Here is a 19,791-nt window from a genome sequence, read left to right as displayed (position 1 = left end):
TTTTCCTATGAAAGCTGCATACCTTTACAGTATAATGACTATCAGAGTCTTGATCCTACGTGACAACCACTAAAGCTGGTTCTGATTTCCTTCCTTTGAGCCAAAGCTGCTCTTTTCACCACACATCACTCGATAGATTCTGCTGCCAAATCTTATATAAACTGCTGTTTTACAGATGTAGGATGAAGTAAATAGTCCTACGCTGTACTCCAGCTGTATGCTAATGTCAAATTTCTCGTTTAGTATTCTGCCACTAAACGGTCAACTCGGTCAAGCCAGCATTAAAGCTTGACATATTTACTCCATTACTATAAATGGGGGCTACTCTATATTTTAAATGGCAGAAAACAGCCCTGAAGCAACTGTAAAGGCAGAGTCCAGAATCCAGTGTGATAAGGCTCACTTAAAACTTAAAAAGAACAGGAAAAATTATAGCTTATTCTCCACCTCAAAAAAAAAAAAAAAAAAATCACATCAACAGCAGCTGATTCATGGCACAAAGGCAGACCACAATATGCGGCATATAAATGATTAATATACAGCAACACATGCAAATGCAGACACAGAAACACCACTAATCCCACACCCAAACAGAGCAAAACAGAACACACCAAAGGGAAAAAGCCCCAGAATTATGGAATCGCACCCAAAGCCCTGGAGAAACCATAAAAGACATGTAATGTGCTCTCCTGTTTGAGAGGGGACAGTGACATTTTTCATTCACATCATGTGGCATATCAGAGTGGTGCTTAAGGCAGAATTTTCAGACAATAACAGGCCTGCTGCTGTCAGCATCTCCCTGGACTCTGCTGATATATGACTTTGCTCACAGCCAATGCTATCCTCATGTTGAGCTCTGGTGGAAAAGCCATTGCCTGTGGCTATGAGCAACGGACAGCCTCACCTCACATAATTCATGTTAAAGAAACTGTTGCAGACTTATGAAAGCACACACAAAACACGCACATGAATCAGCGGGCGATTATGAAGCAGCAGCCTACAACTAAATTACAGAGGCAGAACGATTCTAGACTCATCAGTGAAAAGCATTCAGACAAAACCTGTTGTTTTTGTATTTTACCAAATCAAATATCAAAGCATATTTTGGGCTTTTATTCCTAAACGTCCCATGTTTGGACCATGCATATTAATTCCCACAGGATGTTCTGGCTGCGTCCAGGTGGGGGCAGGAGAGTGCTCTATTGAGCACAGAGCCAAACATCTGTCTTCATCTGAACCTGACCCACAACCATCGAGGGTGGACCAAGTTCATTGTGTTCCCTCTTCTGCATTAAAAGATATGATACATGGGTTGGAATGTAATACTGGTGTGGTGTCAAAATCATCACTACAAAGTGAATAACTATATAATGTGACAAATTATTGCTACAAAATGGGATATAAATGTGACAAAATTAACTTCACACACATCTTTATAGCATAAGGTGAAAAGAATAATATAAAAAGCTTATGATTATTCTAAGGTAATATCAGGCAGTCCCTGTTTAGAGCAGCTGGCTTTAGAGTCACATGATATTTGGCTTAGAGCAGCACACCAGATCATGACTCTGTTTACCTTTTGCACCTCACATAACACTAAGATAGCAGCTAACAGAAGAAAAACTCAAGTCTATTTTTTTAAACTTTTTTGTCCAAGTCAAATGTCTGCAAAGAAAAATGAGCTGGAGGGCCCATCATCACTCTGGGAGGTCCAGTCTCTGGGTGCACTACTTTCACAACATATTTTGACAGTCACCCCTGAGCTCTGATCCAGGTCTTGGACCCACTGCCAGCACACGCCAGCATTCTCAAGGTCCCAGCACCTGGGCATTCTCCAAGCTTACCACAAAAACCAAACACAGTGCAGAGGTTAGCTTTCTGCACAGAGGCCATAAATCAACATGTACACAGACTAACAGAAATGCACATGGGTTGCCAAACAAACTACAACATTGTCTGTAGGTGTAAAGCATAAGAACATGGATGTTTACAAACACCACTGCAACAAATCTACAAAAGCTTTACCAGACAATAAATCAATTTTCACCCACCCTGAGCAGCTGCCAAAAAGCAACAGGCCAATCCGCCTCCCCAGTTATCCCCTCCATAGCACCTTAACCACTCGCCTTGTTGCTATCATGTTTTTGGATCCCCTTTATATATTCCCTCAACTTCCCAGCACCCATCTTGCTCTTTTATGTGTAAAACATTAAAATGGCATCTCTGAGGACTATGGGCATATTCCCATTTCCCTTTCTCTTGAGGTAGTGGAAACCAGAGCGGCTGGCCTCCCCTAACAGACGTAGATTCTGAGTGTTTGGCTTAGCCATTTGCTGAAATCTACATAAAAATGTGCTGAAGGCACACTTCAGGGCTTGCTGACACAGTACAGAATTAACAGAGGGAATAAGGGGGCGAAAGACAAACATCTGACATGAGTTAGGAAAATTCTCTTAATTATCCATGGTGGAAACTCCATCTTCTCTGTGGCTATTCAATTCCACAACTTCAAATGTATAGAAGTAGTATGTTCTAACAGTGAAGCATGACATGTACTGTGACTTGGACAAGATAATGCAGACAAACAACTACAACAACGTAGGATGTATACAAATGGTAAAAATTTGGATTCAATATCATGCTTTGGAAAACATTTTTGGCGATTTAAAGGTAGTACACCACTACACCAAAGTGTACCATTTAAAAATGACATTATGATCATATTACACAGTGAAATACACAACAGTTAATTTCCCCGTGGAACCTGCAATATGTCTATCAGTGATGACTAATGTTTCCCTAATGTGCTAGATATATCTAGCACAGTTTGCATTTAATACATGTAGCGTCTCAAATCAATCAACACTGACTGGATTTCATCTGTGGGAATCTACAGTGGGACAAGAAAAAAAAAACATTTGCATTTTAATAAATGCAGCAAAATAACTAGATTGGGGTAGACATTTGATATCTTGCATCAGGTATGTATATATTCCAAATCTATATAAGAGAAAAGACATTATCAATCTATACTAGAATTACATTGAGATTATTACAATTAACATCTAGAACCATCAGTGCTTCCTGTCACCTGGAATCAAGGAGCATTTGTAAAGTGTTGAATTGTGGAGCCCCTGTTTTAAAACCTTAACATTACTTGTGTGACTGAGTGTAACTCATAACAAATAATAAAAGTCCAGCCAAAGCCAAGCAACAGACAAAGTGATTTTACTAACTCAAAGTGAGCCAAAAAGGGTTTAATTTATATGTTGAGTTTGGAAAGTGTACTGCAAATATGCAATGTGGTGTCAACCTCTCAAACACTTTGTAAACCACTAAGATGTAAATTGGGAGTATTTCTAGAGATAAATTCATTTTTACTTTGCAAACTATAAATAATGGGGCTGAAGTGAATGTCAGGAAAACTGAAAAAAGGTCCTTCTGTAAAAAGATGACTAAACAGGATGTGTAAAACTCATCGTGCCATCTGGATATTAAAAGTACTTTAACAAGCATCAAGCTCATGTCTTGCATGTTTTTACTACTTTTTCCTGACACTGATTACACCACAGTAGCACCACAACTGACTTCATCCCAACCCTGTTAAAGGCCGACCCTGTGCACCGCTCCTCTAATCTTGTCATACTGCGCTTAACTGCCCAAGTCTTTCCATCTCTAATCCTTTATTTCATTACAGCTTAACCTCAGCCCATCATGCTTTCTAACTTGTCCTTAACAACTTATCACTCGCCCACCCACACACATACATGCACATCCAACAGCCACCTATTGCTCCAGCGCCCAGCCCGGGACAGCCTATCAGCAAACACCAAGGAAACCTCTGGATGATGTCATGTGGTATGGATGCTGTTCCAAGACTGACATCAGTGGGGAGAGAGCTCCTCATTCTTTCCAGAGTATGACCCAAACACTTTGGCTCCTCTACCCAAGCCTACTGATCCAGCTTCCCCACTCAGTACTGAACATCTTGTTTTCTCAACACCAAAACCTTTTTATGATCCACTCTCTGCAACTGTAATATGCCACAAAAAAAAAAGTGTTTCACACTATTAGATTGCTTTCACTCAACAAGGATGCTATCACTCTGCTTTAACAGAGACAATAGGGACCAGACAAGAACTGCTGTGTTTGCACAGCTCTGTCTCAGCTGCATCGATTCAGTCGAGAACCCTGGCGGATTACCTCTGAGGAGGCCAAGTGATCTATCTGTCCTGTTTGTGTTCCCTCAGACTAACCACAGCCTTTTTTTCTGCTGAAAGATACTTAGAACCAAGGAACGGGCATTAAATTATAACTGGATTTTTCTTGGCATACTCACTGGGAACCAACAGTGAACAGGGAAATCAGGGGACACATTCTGCAAATGGAATAGTCAAACAAGACCTTCCTTCTGAACAACTGAGACTGTTTTGGAAATACACACATGTGCAACATTCATTATGAAGTCAGGAAGAAAAACAACATCACTAAAAGTCATTAGCTGGACTTCACTAAAGGTAATGAATCCTTTTGACTGACTAACAATTACATTACAGTCATTATAGAGGAGTAATTACTATTTCATTTGCAGCAGATGAGCTCAGATAACCAGGTAAAATACCTGTCTTCTTACATAATCATCACCATAATTACCATAATCTTTACTGGCATATGCCACAATAACATTATGGTACTGGGTAGTGGGTAGACGCTTTCTCTGTGACCACAATAGCCATGTCAGAAACCAAACCACAAACCACCTCAGCACATAAGTACTACTTCTCTCCTGTCTGCTATATGTCACGAATAGGTCCATGTTCCTATAAAGAACTTTACAGGAAGATGAAACACACTTTTCACTCAAAGGTGTGAGCAGTGAAATTATTTGTCCCTCTTTGCCTTATGTAAACCATCTCAACATCTATTTGTAACGTCTTGTCTCCTCAGTGTTCCTTAAAGTGCATTTGGAAGGGAAATTGTTTAACAAATAAAATCAATGCTGTGTGTAGTTCAAAACTGTTTTTGCTGCGAGTTCTTCTTTGCCTTGTTACACACTTTGTCTGAAGAGCTTTACTCTAAATTGCAGTTTCTTCTCAAACCAAATACAATTTTTTGTGTTTTCCTGTTCAACTTTTGGTGGTAACTCACTCTGGCAAAAGTCAATATGGGATCAGACTAAACTCCAGAGGAGAGAAGGGAGTAAAGGGAGGGGAAACAAGTACAGCCTGAGCATAATTTGGAAACTATGTGGCATATTTTCCATTTTTTGCTCACACTGGAGCCTGTCCTGTCTCCCAGCTGGCAGACACACAGCAGGAGGGCTTTAAACATCTCTCACAAAATATCAGTATGTTCCCACGCAATTCAGATATCTGGATAAGATTTATACTGTTCTCGCATCACCTCAATCTCATGATGAGCCACTGTGGGCAGCAATAAAATTAGAACAGGATTCCAAGCGTGTAAGAAAAATGCAGTTGTCTTTTTGGCAACTGAAGAATTTAAAGATTAGGAGAAGTACTAGCTACAACATAAACAGTACACAAACACTGTAAAATGTATTTATGGAACGTAATCCATATAGTATGAAACTGCTTGTTTAAATCCTGAATCACATCTATTGCTTCCAAAAAAGCATGTATTCACACAGTGTGCACTATATAGCATGTCTTTCTGAAATTATAAAAAATGGGCTTTTGTGTGAGGTTGTAATGAATGTTTTAAATTAAGGCAAGACATTTCAGTTTTAAATCCCACCATATATCTCCCATATGACCTTGTAGACCCACCTTCGGGACTGGAGCGGGGTGATGTCATATTTCTCTCTTTTTCTCTGGTCTTGCTGAACAGCAGTGAGGTTAAAGGTGAGCTGGCTCAGCATCACTCACATCAGTCAACCTCTGTTACTAATTATTATTGAGGGCCTCAGACTCAGACTAATCCCCCTTTAAACAAGCACAACTCTGATGGGACAAAGACAACACTCTTCCTTGTGCCTGTGTGTGTGTGTGTGTATGTGTGTGTGTGTGTGTGTGTGTGAGCACAGAAAAGGCTGATAAAGGCACTGTGCAAACTCATTTTTATCCTTCATGCTAGGTAATGACAAAAATCATTTTATTTCATGATTCATTTTGGGTATCTCCAGGTATTTTAAACTTCACAAAGCTTCCTGTCACTAGGCATTAGGATTTATCTTTCCCCTCCTCCCACAAAGCTTTAATACACATTAAAAGAGGAGAGAGGTAGAAGTAAACGTGTCGCCACTTGTTAACAACAAAAATGCTGCAGCTGATTCAGACGAGTGAAAACACAAGCAGGAATATAACCGCTTGACTTTGGCTTTAACTGCTACTGAACAGCCACCAATGCAGCCCAATTGGAAACAGAACAGGATCCAGGGACATTTGGGGTTTTCTGTGTGGAAGATGTAGAATATCTTGCACCTCAAATTAAATTTGGTTTGCAATTGTGTGCATATGTATGAATGGGCGCAAGTTTAGCTAAATCCATATACATCTATAAAGGATGAGGCCACAACCACAATCCCAGGTCTGTGAGTCATGACCTGCAGAGTGGGTCCTGATGACAACCATCTTTTGCAGCACAGCCACATGTGTGTATAATGAGTTACAGTGAAAAATCTCATTTGCTCAAGGACATTATATCAAAGTCAACTTTGCCTGAGTATCATCCAAAAAAAAAAAAAAAAAAACACTTGTATGCCAACTTGTGTAGAACATCCTTATAGCATATAATTGGATATGCAAATGTGTAATAGATGTTCAACCTTAAAATCAATTCAATCTTCACACTTTGGCACAAACAACTTTCCACATAGACAAAAAATAAACAAACAAAAAAGATCACATACAAATGTCTCAAACCATAAAACAGTTGAATAAATTACAGAATAATTCCATTCAAACTTGTTAATAAGTAGTTACAGTGCTTTGCCTACCTCAAAGACTTCTTCATCAAGTATTCTAGTTCCAAACACTATAATTCCTTTGGTATCGATGATGGGGCTGGGGCTTCGAAGCAGTTTCTGGGTGGTCTTCTTTTTACAGTCCAGAATGAGGGTGATGGTCTGCTTGTGCACACTGATGGCCACTCGATGCCACCTACAAAAGGAAATAAAGTTAATTCACACAGTTTGTATATAAATTTTAAAACTGCTCCAAAGTCCCAACCCCATCATCACACGTACTGGGTTACATGCTGCCCACTCTCGCACCACTAACACACTGCAAAGAGCCCCTCTTATATTTGTCTTTCTCATCATGGTCAGATACTGCATATCCCATTGTTTTCTATATTGTACAAGAATCTTATTTTAAGTTTTTTGGTGGTACAAATAGTATTCTGCACTACGGTGGACACTGACAAGGCTGTATGTTGCACATATCCACTGCAAATGGGACACCTGGTTCAGGTGCTGTGTCATTGTCAACACACTAAGCCACCAAGAGACGTAACAGGGGTCACTTCATCAAAGTCTGATGCATCCACCTGTGCCCTGATTAGAGGAGAAGATGCTTAAAAGTCTGACACATGTTCATATATCTCTACTATAAAATGGTGACAAAAACTAATGGACGTTCATGAAGCCAGCGACTGGTGCACCTACTTTCCATCAGCCAGGTTCACTCCTCTAAACAGGGGGTAGTCCTCGGGGCTGGGTTTGCCTGTGTGGTCCTCATACAGGAACACAGGAGAGCGTCCCACTTCCAGTCCGAGCTGCTGGATGCCCTGTTCATTGTACACAGACAACAGGAAGGACTGGCTGCCCTTCTTGGGCTTCACTGTAGCCAAGATGGAAAAGTCCTCTGGGAACACGTCACCTGACGAGATGGATGGTGGGTTGGACAGAGAGAAAAGTTTTAAATAGCAGTATCTATTCATCATCATCGTACAAATGAAATATTGTTTTTACTCAGGATGTTGTAATTGTAATATGTTTTCAAGAGACATACAATGTTCCTCCGTGTCAAGAGGGAGTATAAAAGTTATTGCAACTTTTAATGAAATGTTATAAAAACAGTCAAAGATCATTTTCATTGGAAGAACTGTGACGGCTTTGAGAGGAAACACCAGCGATTAGGACAGTACCCAAAATGCAACAGGATATGATTCATCTGCAATGGATAGAAGCAGATCAAAGAGGGAAAAAAAGTAAAATTTAGAAGCAGAAGTGCAAAGTAGGAGCATTTTCAGAGCAGCACAGGATGAGAAGTATAATGGTAAAAGCATGTGATTCACAGACTTTAGCAAAATATGCTTCAGACCCCTTCTCTCTTCTTCCACAGCTGATTGATATAACAGACACTCCAGCGGAGGGGTGCAGAAAAGGAAATAAGTGACAATTTTTATAGAAGAAAGAATTAAAAGACATGCATGTAAGGAAATGAATACACAGACAGTACAAAAATGGTTGCATTTGTCTCCATCTGCATAGTTCCACTGTGCAGCCTCAATTATTTCCTCCATTTTGCTGAAGAAGTGTGGGGCACATCTGCTACACAGACTCCTTTAGCAGGGTTTTCTAAGAACCAGAGAAAGTGGGCGGGCTCTCCAACCATCCACTGTCATTTGATAACAGCGATCTTTTACGTCAGAAAGAAAAACAAAGGCAATCTGACTACATTAAAACCACTATTGTTAGTCGAAGCCAGCTATCTGGCTTATGTTTAACATATGTAAAGAAACCACTTGGATTCCAGTAGCAATTCCTTTCTCATCTGTATGTGCCGAGCAGAGATTTCCAGACGACTGGAAAAGAGAGGCAGGGGTTGTGGTTACAGTGGTTTTGTAGTACCTCATGCAGCCCCATCCAAGCCCCTTACTCTTACTGGAAAATGCTAAATTGGAGTGACTAAGGTTTAGATTGCCAGTCAGAAGCTATAGAGGAAAAAGATGCCCCTGAAGAAATGTGGTGCAGAAGTTTGAAGTTAGGAAGAACTAGTGGAAAATGAAAGAAGAGAAAAGAAAACAACAAAGCTTAACAATCAAACTTTAGTCTTCCCATCGTTTTTCACTGTCAGCATCTGAGTGTTTGCTTTCCTGTCTTCCTGCCTTTTTCTATTACTCCTTCATTAATGCCAGGCACAAAATCATATCATGCGGAGAGCACATGCCTTGGCAACGTTCTCCCGCAGGAATTCAGCTTGCCATCATATGAGAAACATCACTTAAATTGACAGATGTTTCAGCAGGACGGCAGAGATCAAGAGAGACAGCATTAGAAAGAGAGATGAAGGAGTTTGGTGAGGAAGATAGATACAAGAAAATCTTGGCGGCCAGATTATTATGAAATGACATGTTGCTTTAGGATGGTGGGAAATATTAGTGAAAAGAAACCAGATGAGGCAACATTTGTCCCTACATCTGCTTGCACATGAGCCACGTCTGTTGTAATGACTCAGCGCTGGCTCAGGACAGGCCACTTGTGTGCAGGTCGAGGGTCAGCTGAAAATAGATGGAGTGAGTGTGAGTGTCTTTCTGTAGGGGGGATGCAAAGGTCTAAAATTGACTTTTTTGGACTCTTTTTGGAGTTTTAAGTAGTATTTATACAGCAAAGTTTATACTCTGTCCACCCTTCCATCATAACAAGGAATGAGATGAGAAAGAGAGACGGAGGTTAACAAAAATAGAAGACCGAGCACAGAAGAGGAAAAAGGAATAAATGAGCACCCTTCTTCCTCACAGGGGAAGGGAAGCAGGGAGGGGGGTCGTAGAAAAAGGTTCAGGTTTCTCTGGAATGTGTCTTTTAAAATGCTACTCTAGGTCACCAGATGAGAGATACCTCATTCCTCATTTAGTGTGTTAAAGTGTGTGTGTGTGTGTGTGCGGTGGGGGGGTGGGAATGGGAGGGCTGTGGTGCCAGAAGTCCTGGGAGTTTACACTGGCAACACCGTGTGGAAGATTAAAAAGGTCTGGGAAAGAGTCAGACATCTTAACCAGCCAATCAGACACAGGCCATTATTTTCCTCCAGATAAAATAACCCGATAAATTTGTTTTTTTTTAAATCTATGTGGCATCTTTCTTTTCACCACATCTGTGGTAGAAACATCAGAGTTTATAGTGAGGTCTTATTTACAACTTAAACAGAACAGAAAGCGTGGTTTGCCACCCTGTTACTGATTTCACATTGTTGACATGTACACAGTTAATTCTTCATCTCTAAAATTGGGAGAGTCCCAAAAAAAAGCTCAAAAGTGAGGGAGGGGCAGGAGTTATAGAACCACTCTGACTGATCCTCTCTACCATCTCTCAGTGCACATACGAGCAGGTAAATGGAGTAGAAAGTCCTGTAATTGGTCATTCAGTCATCACAGTGTCCAAATCCCCGCTGCTCTATGAGATGAGCAGCATTCCAGTGGGACTGCACATTGCTGCAGAGACAAGTGAACCTGTGTGTTGGCGTGCAAAAAACAGACCATGGACAAAGAGATACATGAAGTGGTAAAAAGGAAGATGGACATGTGTGTTTTGCGTGCAGGTGAGTAATCCTCAGTGTAGCAGTCAGACAGTTATTTTATTGTCCAAAAGTCCATATTGTATTGTTTTTCTGTGTTTTAAACAGCAAACCTATCACATTTATCACAAATATATAGGTGTAATGATCGCAGAAATGAATGGTTGTCAGAGCTGAGCAAAACATTTCATGCATCGCTACTTATAGACCATCCATAATTTGAATCACTACTTAATGATCTTTTTTGTGTTTTTGTAATAAAAGTTAGATTTATAATCAACTGTGTGTTTTTGCAGCAATTTCTGATAATTAAATGATACTAGACATATGGGAAAGAGATGTTTTCTAAGATAATAAATACTGGCAGTGCTGTAGTAAGCACAACAGTCAATTTTACCCAAGGTTTTATTAATATGTCACTCCTGAGCCACATTTGCAATAAAGAGCACTGTTATTATGCTCAGAGCTTGTGATCATAGCTTAACCATTTGTGCTGCAGCAAAGGGCCACAACTCAGAGGCCAGTGCCATCTATCCACAGCAGTCCAGACCACAAGTCCACTTCCCAAGTGACAGCTTATCTGATTCAGAACAAAGGTATGAGCCGCTCCATCAAACTTGTCTGGCTGTTGGTGACAATTTTGCCAAACATAGATACGGATGAAGAAAAGTCTTTTGCACAAATTGTCAAATCTAGTCAGAGATTTCTGGAACCTCCTCTACTCTGTACCTCTGTGGTACAGAGTAGAAGAGGACTAAGAGGATAATGGGAACTGTAGAATATAAAAGTTAAAGAGGCCTGTCACTTTGAGGCCTTTTTCTTCACTTCTCCTTCACATAATAAAAGGTAAGAAAGCACTCTTCTGTTTTCATGCCATTAGTAGTTTTAAATGAATCATCTCTTCCACATGTTTGTCTAATGATTACATGTCTGCACTTGCTCTTTTCCAACACATCATCACAAACTGTCTGTGGTAACAGGGTCACAGGCCAATGTGTTCTCAATCAGTACTACTGTTACTTTTATTACCAACATTATAGTAATAACATAACAAGCATGTCTGCATAGATTTGTTTTCTATATGTGACATTTTTTACCTTAAGGAAGCAGGATGCTGTGTTCATTCAGGCAAAGTGTACCTCCAGGCTATAGGCCAAAGTCATAACCCAGTAGCAAACTTAGTTAAAGCAGAAAACAGGCTGAATACAATGACCTCACAAGTTTAGCTGCCTTCTGGAATATATTAGCTGTATATTCTCCTAATGTTGAGGCAAGGGAGGAACCACATCACAGACACTGCTAGTGGAGTTTAAGGCCTACAAGCCACAGACAGCTAGTTATTCTGTTTGCACCTTAAGACTATGTGGTGCCTGTTATAAACTTATCCAAGTTGGTTTGTTTTATGTAGACTGTTATTTTGGATGATCCAGACTAGCATTTGTGTAATTACAGCATGTGTATCTAAACAGAGACTCTCATGGGCTCTACTGTCATAGGGCTTCAAAGTGAACAGTATTTGTTTGATTGGAGAGCATGATAGGGTATGAAGGCCACAGGAGCCCTGTGGCTCTACGTTAAGCCCCAAAGAAGAACCATGACATGGATCAAAAGGTCTACTTAGGCCAATGCAACGTCTAAGAGGACCATGAATGAGGCTGTCATCCAATGTAAACTTTGTGGAAGCTTAGTGCACAGGAAGGCTTATTATTTCTCTGTCTTTTCTGCATCTAGACCACATCACTGCTTTTTTTTTGCTATCTTTAAGCTGCAGAGAAGCCAATCACAATAATTTTAGACATTGGTTGTCTGGGTCACAAAATTATGGTTTTGAATTTCTGTGCTGTGTAATGAAAATAAGATGCAGTAAGTATACAGAAAAAAGAGTCTAGCATGTTCATCATCAACAAAGTAAGAAAACACTGCAGGGCAGCAGCAGTCGAGGAGAAATGACAGAGGGAAAAATATGGAGCTTGAGGGAAAATAAAAAGAGGAGAAAAGCAAGGAAAGATTGCCAGAGAGGGAGGAGTAAGGAAAGCACTACTGCAGCGCACCATAGATCAGTAACCCAAAGCCACGTCAGCACAATAGAACAAGGCAAAAGTGTAACCCCAGACCTCCCTCCCACCCTTATTTTCACTGCATTTCCATCATTCAGCTCCTCCTACAACATCAAATATTATAGGGCTGGATCTGGTGTATGTTCTTAAAGGTGGAATTAGCATGCATTATCTTAATTTCTCCAATTTTGTCATTTTGTAACTCAGTTACTCTAAGTGTCCAGATGTGCTAGACATCTTGCACTTCTTTATATTGCAGGCCTTAAAAGATTATACATCTTTTAAGGCCTGCAATATAAAGAAGTGCAAGTGCATTCTATACTGTGTATTTTAATAAGGGCTAAACAGGGGAGAGAAAGAAAACAGTAGGCATACCATGCCTGAAACCATATAAAGTAAAGATAGAGTTGACATAAATTATTAAGTAATAGAAGTCAATACAACTGCTACCTGGAGGTTAAAGGAAGACAGGTGGAAGCAAAAACAAATTACTTTAGAGCGATGTTTAAATGTTGCAATCCAGTTTACTGTGCAAGATCATAAAGCTGATCACACTGCAAGACAACTTTAAAGATAAGCTAAAGGTCTTGGAAAGACCACACCATTTACAGTGCAGAAAAATATCTGAATTTGGACTGGAAGTGGTTTACATCTGATGCTTGAAGCGAAAATTAAAAGAATCAGTACTTGGAGGTAGATTCCCAGTGTTTCTAGTCAGATACTCACCTGGATACAGCTGTTTGGTGGGGGCACTGAGTTGGGCATCTTTGAATACTCTGTAGGCCACATCAGGTCCTTGTGTTGACTTCCGATGTGAGCAGAAACCCGTTGTTTTTGTAACACCCTCAGGTAAACTGTGAAAATCTAAAATCTTCAAGAGGTCTGCTGGTTCCGCTACAGAGAGAGAAAAAAAGAGACAAGGTGAAAAAAAAGGATGTTAAATTTATATGAAAATGTATTTAAATAGCATTTAGTATTTGCTAAAAGTCCATTCAGTAACACACACTGTTTATACAACAAAAATGGACACAGCCCTAATTGTGGAAGAGTATTTTAGCATTTCTTCTATTTTTTGTTTTTGCTGACTCAGACGCATTCGTTTCTCAGCAGGAGACCTCACTGTTGTGGTGCAGGGATGATTTCTGTTATCCATTTAAGTGCTAAACAGAGATGTGCCCATTTATAGATCACCAAGATCATGGGTTACAGCTGCAGCAAAACCCATCCTTCCATCCATTTCCCTACAATGCTAAATCTACCACTGCCTCTCTCTGGCCACAACCGTGCAATTAGCACACTTTCAGGCCGGTCGTCCCGGGTGTAACCAGGCCACCGCAGAAGTACACTGGGTCACAACAATGTGACATGGGGTTTGACCCTGGACCGCACCCTCACATGCCAAAACCACCCAGGACAAACAGCTGTCCCTGCAGCCAGATGCACATATAACAAGCTACACAATGACACCCATTAGCATCCAGCCTTGTCCCAATAAAGATCTGACCAGAGAAGGACACTAAGTCATGTATATAGGGACAGTCGCAAAGGCTGTCCGGGTGCTTTAGAGGAGGTCAAACACTACAGTGTGAAAGCAAACTAAACAGAGGACAACAGAAGCATTTTATGGCACGGATCCTAAGAAAGACAAAGCAAGTATGCTGTGGTGTTCTCCTGGAGGCATTTTTGTGTTGTGTGAATATGCAGTATTCTGAGGCAGTCCCCCAGTGAAGTAAAAGAGCACATACGCACACCCACACACAGGTATAGAACTCCTAGTGTCTGACTACAAAGACCACACACGCCGTTTAGAAAAAAAAAAAAAATTCAATAGCCTATCTATGTTAGAGTGAAAGGGCTGCTGGGAAAGGTGGAAAGGTGAATGGTAAGAGCAAAAAAGTGTTTGTGCATTCTACGTTGTCCTGCAAATACTTCCAGCTGGATGTCATTACACATGACTCACATGCAAAAGGTCTCCATTTAAGAACAGTTCAGCTGCACATGTTCCGTTACTGCTGTACAGCAGTTGTGAAAAAGGAAAAAGATCCTCACCAGCTGAATCCTGAATAAATGTTGCATAAATTATCAGCAAGTTAAATATCTTACCAAGAATATTTAAGAATACAAAGTAGTCAAAAGTAACAACAAATACAAGCCACAATCACAAAATACATCGGTCTGCACTTTATGACTGTTTACACCTGTTTATACACAAGTGTTCCCACAGCAAGTGTGGGACATGTCTGTGTAGATTTCTAAGCAGAAATTATCAGATCTGAGTCAGATACATCTGCTGAGGGATGATTTCCTAATCAGTCTTTCTATATCCCTCCTGAGCCAGGTCACTATTCCCATCTTAGAGAAAGTCTATTATCCAATATCAAGCTCCGTCATTTCACATATGTGAGTGTGGAACGCTGTAGAATCATTTTGGAGAATATGTAAGGCAGAGGCTCCGGATTTGCAACAGAGAAATATCTTCATCCATCTGTTTCTTAACCCAGGCAGTCCAGCAGTGAAGCATGTTAAAAAGATAACTTCATTCATATTCCTGGAAGCACTTACCGCAGGATGAATGACGCTCTAAGCAGGTGAAGGGTCTCTAAACAAAAAGACTGCTTTGTCTGTAATCGACTCATAATGAAAAGACAAACGCACACACCGGCCAGAAAATGCCTATCATTCACCATGATGACAGAGGTTCAGTTAATGAGCTTGTCACTGAAGGCACTGCAACCATGTAATAATACAGTAGACTGTCAAAATAAGTGATGGAAAATGTAGTTCTGTTACAATACTCTGATTAGACTGACATTTTTCAAAATTTGTGTTGTATCCCATATCTGTCTGTAAGCGGGAGATGGCGAGAGCTGATCCTATGATAATAAATGATGTGATGAGTGTGTCTGCATTTGGAGAGCCCATTGCCCTGGTTGCTTAGCAACTGAAGCACTCTGGGCCCTGAATTTCTCCAATAAACTTCTGAAAATTTCAGAAAATGTTAATTATTCACACATCAAACCTGCAAAAAAAACCCCCAAAAACTACTTAAACACTTTCTAAGCTAGAATACATTTTCAGAAGGCTGTTGTAGACATCTGGTGCAGAATTTGGAAATCACCTCTCCCTATTCTAATACAACAGGTTGCAATTTTGTAGAAATTTGTTTTAAAACAAAGCTAAATCTTTCTATTTATTACAGTCTAAATCAGGGGTAGACAACCCTGGACCTGGAGCTACTGCCCTGGTTGTTTTCCCACAGCTGATTATCTGGATCAGGAATGCTCAGCCAATCAGAAGCTGCAAGGCCAGGGTATAGTTGGAAAACAATCAGGACCAGGGTATACTTCCTCTGTCTAGACCTTCCTACATGTAGTTTAAAGGGTTTAATCAATCTACTGCATAACCTCAAAGTCATCAGACACACTTTCAACAATCCACCAATTTAACAATAATCCAGCTGGAACTTATTTTAAATTCATGATCGGTTTCTGTGGGAGAGACACAGGGTGCTACTGTGACGGTAAATTTAACAAGATTTTTAACAAGGGCCTGTTTTTTCCCTTTTCTCATACAAACACAAATGTTCCCTGTAAAAGCCACAACAATAATTCCCTCCAACCTGCCAACATCCAACAACATATTATCCCTAATGAGAGAGATTGATCATTCTGACAGTTATACAGTAAAAATATGGGAATAATTTAACTGTCCAATGGTTAAACACAGCATCCACTGTCCAAATAACAGAACTTACATTAGGCATATTAAAGCCACGCTGCAGTTCAGCAAGTAATGTTGGTCACACTCATGAGGTGTGAGTCAGTGTTTCTCAGACTGTTATAACTAACCAGCCATAGCATTGTCTGCTCTCTGCTCTTAATTCATCTGGGCTCTTCCCAGCACACACAGTCTCTCCAGTACCTTATATGGACACGTGTCCTGCTGCTTCTTACACTGGTGGTGACAGGTAAACACTAACTTCATGGATATAATCAAGCTAAGAAATGATGACCCTCCTTTTAATACTCATATATGTTAAACTACTTCAAGACTATGTTCTCAGTAAGGCAAGGAATAAGCTATACTATCAGTGTATAAAAAATTTAAAAAAAAAAGTTGCTAGTATTGCTGTTCTTGCTTTCAAGGATATTTGCACTAAAAACACATACAAACAAACAGACTCCTGGCTTATTTTTTCCTCCCAAGGTTTAGAAAACCCTGATATATCTAAAATAGACCACAGAGTCTCTGCTGGGTCATATGGATGTGAGCCAGGGGGAGTGGGCCAGTTAGCAGCTTACAGGAAAAGAGGAGGAAGGTGAAAGGAGAACATAATATGTCTCTGTCCAGACACCAGCAGCAAAATAACAGAATCAATAACCCATCTGAAACAACAAATATCTTTTCGTAATAAATTCATAATGCAAAGAGCAAAAATGTCTTAAAAAGAAAATAAACGTCAACGTCAGACCAGCCCTTCAGGGAGTTACAAACACAAACATTATCAAATCTTTGGCACACACTCATTCAGCCTGTAACTGGCAGTCAACATTCCTGCGGAAACTCTCCTGACCACATCCGAAGCCACAGGTGTGGGTCTCAGTCCCACCTTGTTAAGCTGAGATGTTTAGCCACTTAACATGGAATTCCCTCGAGACACCAACACCTCTGGCACTAGATGCTGAAAATACTGCTCCCTCTGACCGCAGCCCCTCACATCCACGAGGCAGGTTCTCCAAACATACACAGAAAGTGTTTATATAACACGGTCTTGTGTACATTTGTGTTCAGAGCACAGCACAGCACAAAAAGCAATAATGTAAATACTACGTATCCTATGAGCTTCCGTGCTGTTTGAAAGCTTTTCTATGTGGAAATAAAAAACTCATGTTTCCTTTGCCTCATGTTGTCCTTAAAATGCCCATATCAACATAATGGTACACTATTCCAGATATCTGTAATGCTGCTATCAGCCACAGGGCCACTGCTGAGCACAGGCAAATTAATTTACAACACTACATGACATGACAGTGCACCAAAGAGAGTATCTAGTTAATAAGTTATTTACCATAGATACAATAAAGAAATTCCCCATCTTGCCCGATAACGATAATGAAAACTTATGAAACCCCCATGTTCCCTATTTCAAACATAAACAGAGATAAACTTAAGCCTTTCATGGATCAGACATGGGTTGGATGAGGTTGCAGCCTAGTGTAGGCTAATGAACAGGTAAAATGTACAGTAAATGTGTGTGTGTTTTATTACAGTCAGCTCTTACAGAGAAACATGGGCATAAGGTGGTTTTACAAATACCTCCCCCTCCCTAACTCTCTGCTCTTTCATTCTACGTTTTTTTTCCACTCTTTCTCTGAACAGTAGCTTGGGTGCCAGACTCAAAATCCTGCTTTCGGCTCGGTGCCAAGACTGTGGTGGATCCCATTCCCCTAACCTATCCAAACACCCTCGATTTCCACAAATGCACACATACATATACACACACACACACACACACACACTTTGTAACAATACTTAGTGACTCCAGACAGCATCGTGTCATTTGACAGGAGGAGGGGTGCTAGGCCAGTGAATTAGAGGCTTTTTCATGGGGGGTGGATTAACATTCTTCCCTCTTTCACTGCCCCCTATCCTCCTCCTCCAACCCTTCCTGAAGCGAGGCCTGACTCTCCAGGCAAATGCTTGACCTGGCACTGAGGACAGGGAGTAATTAGGAGCCATAAAGAGGACCATGCCTCTCTTGGAAACCAGCACTGCCAAAAACAAGAATGCCCAATGAGAAACTTCCCCCTCCTAGAGTGCATCACAGACAGGAAGGGTGTAAGAGTTTTTTTTTTTTTTTTTAAGTTCACCTGATTGTGTTATAAAACTTTTAACTGAAGCCAAGTGCTATGAAGCTGGAGCATCATGTGAATACAGATTACAAAAAGATCTCTGATTTTAATTACTTGACCTGTAACTCTCAGAAATAGTGAGACATTTTTCTTGTTAAAAGTGACATTCACGGGCAATAAAACACACTCTTGCTGAGTTCAACACACAATATGACCAGTGCCTCATGCAGGGTAATGTTAAATCTTTGCAAAATGTATTGTACACTTAATTTAACTATCAATATCCCACAGTAGGTGTTGTTAAGTGAATGTCACAAAGACTAACTATATAACAGAAGGTTTCCCCCTTTGGGGAAATTGGATGTAAGCCACCTGGATCCTAACACAAGACCTAAAGAATGTTTTATCTCTTAAGCGTATTAACTATTAGGTCTGCGGAAGTGCTGGTTTGTTACAGATGGAGTAAACCACGTTTGCTACGAAACACAGTGGAGAACTTTAATAAAAACTGATGCAAAGCATCAGGTCAAAGAATACAAAAACAAAAGAAAAAACACAAGGCACACCTCAATCAGCACTGACCTTAAGTTGTTGCTTCTGGGATTCATGTGACCAGATCTGAGAATCATACTGCAGGCATTACATTTGCTAGAGTGAACACATTACAAATACTGCATGGATATCCTGTGAGGGAAGAAACACGGCCGCAGACAGGCAACACATGAGTAAACTAATGCAAGCACAAACCTGATTGGGATGTCATTCAGCAGGATGGCAAGCAATCAGACACACCTCTATACCGCAGCTTAATTAAACCTGCTCACTGTCTAACCACCATCACAGAGATTTATTGGGAATTACAGCTTCTCGTTTTTCGATGAGGTTGAAACTAAAGGTATATACATACTGTACAAACACAAACAATTATGAAGACTATATCACAGCTATGGAAGCGCATGTGAAAGTTAGCGAAAGCTAAAATGGCTATTAGGTATTTACACTTTAGATAGATATTATACATGAATAATTTCACACTATCTCTGCATGACTATTGGCAGTTGTGGCTATAAAAGGTGGAAAAATATGCATATAAGTATATATAGATATATTTTTAAAAATGTTTTTGTATAATTCTGACAGGCAACCAACAACTTTGTTTACACTGGCACCAGAAGAATTTAAATCTGTAAATGATCTCACAAGCCAGTATTGGTTAAGTTTTATTATATGGGTCAACTTTAATCCAGACTTCTCAGGACTCAGTTACCTCAGCTGAGTGTTGCACGTGAACGTAGTAGCAGAGAGGAAGAAGCAAAGGAAGGAGGAGTGGAAAGAGTGAGAGTTTAATATAAACAGGTGTCGTCATTTCAGTGGTGGTGATCAATTCATTCTGATATTTCATGATGA

The 19,791-nt window shown here is 40.2% G+C and overlaps 1 protein-coding gene across 2 annotated transcripts in view; it reads right to left on the bottom strand.

Annotated features, from left to right (window-relative positions):
* col5a1 (procollagen, type V, alpha 1) overlaps window positions 1-19,791 on the bottom strand; it is a 66,570-nt gene that overhangs the window by 37,629 nt on the left and 9,150 nt on the right. For both annotated transcript variants that reach the window (XM_026298285.1, XM_026298286.1), the window contains exons 2-4: window positions 13,259-13,426; window positions 7,628-7,841; window positions 6,959-7,121 (exon numbers count right to left, since the gene is read on the bottom strand). In XM_026298285.1, coding sequence (XP_026154070.1) covers window positions 6,959-7,121; window positions 7,628-7,841; window positions 13,259-13,426 — 545 coding nt within the window. The remainder of the gene's footprint in view (window positions 1-6,958; window positions 7,122-7,627; window positions 7,842-13,258; window positions 13,427-19,791) is intronic.

The sequence above is a fragment of the Mastacembelus armatus genome, chromosome 12, assembly GCF_900324485.2.
Source record: "Mastacembelus armatus chromosome 12, fMasArm1.2, whole genome shotgun sequence".
Taxonomy (NCBI): domain Eukaryota; kingdom Metazoa; phylum Chordata; class Actinopteri; order Synbranchiformes; family Mastacembelidae; genus Mastacembelus; species Mastacembelus armatus.
The sequence above is the reverse complement of the archived record's forward strand: the minus strand, read 5'-3'. Positions and strand labels throughout refer to the sequence as shown.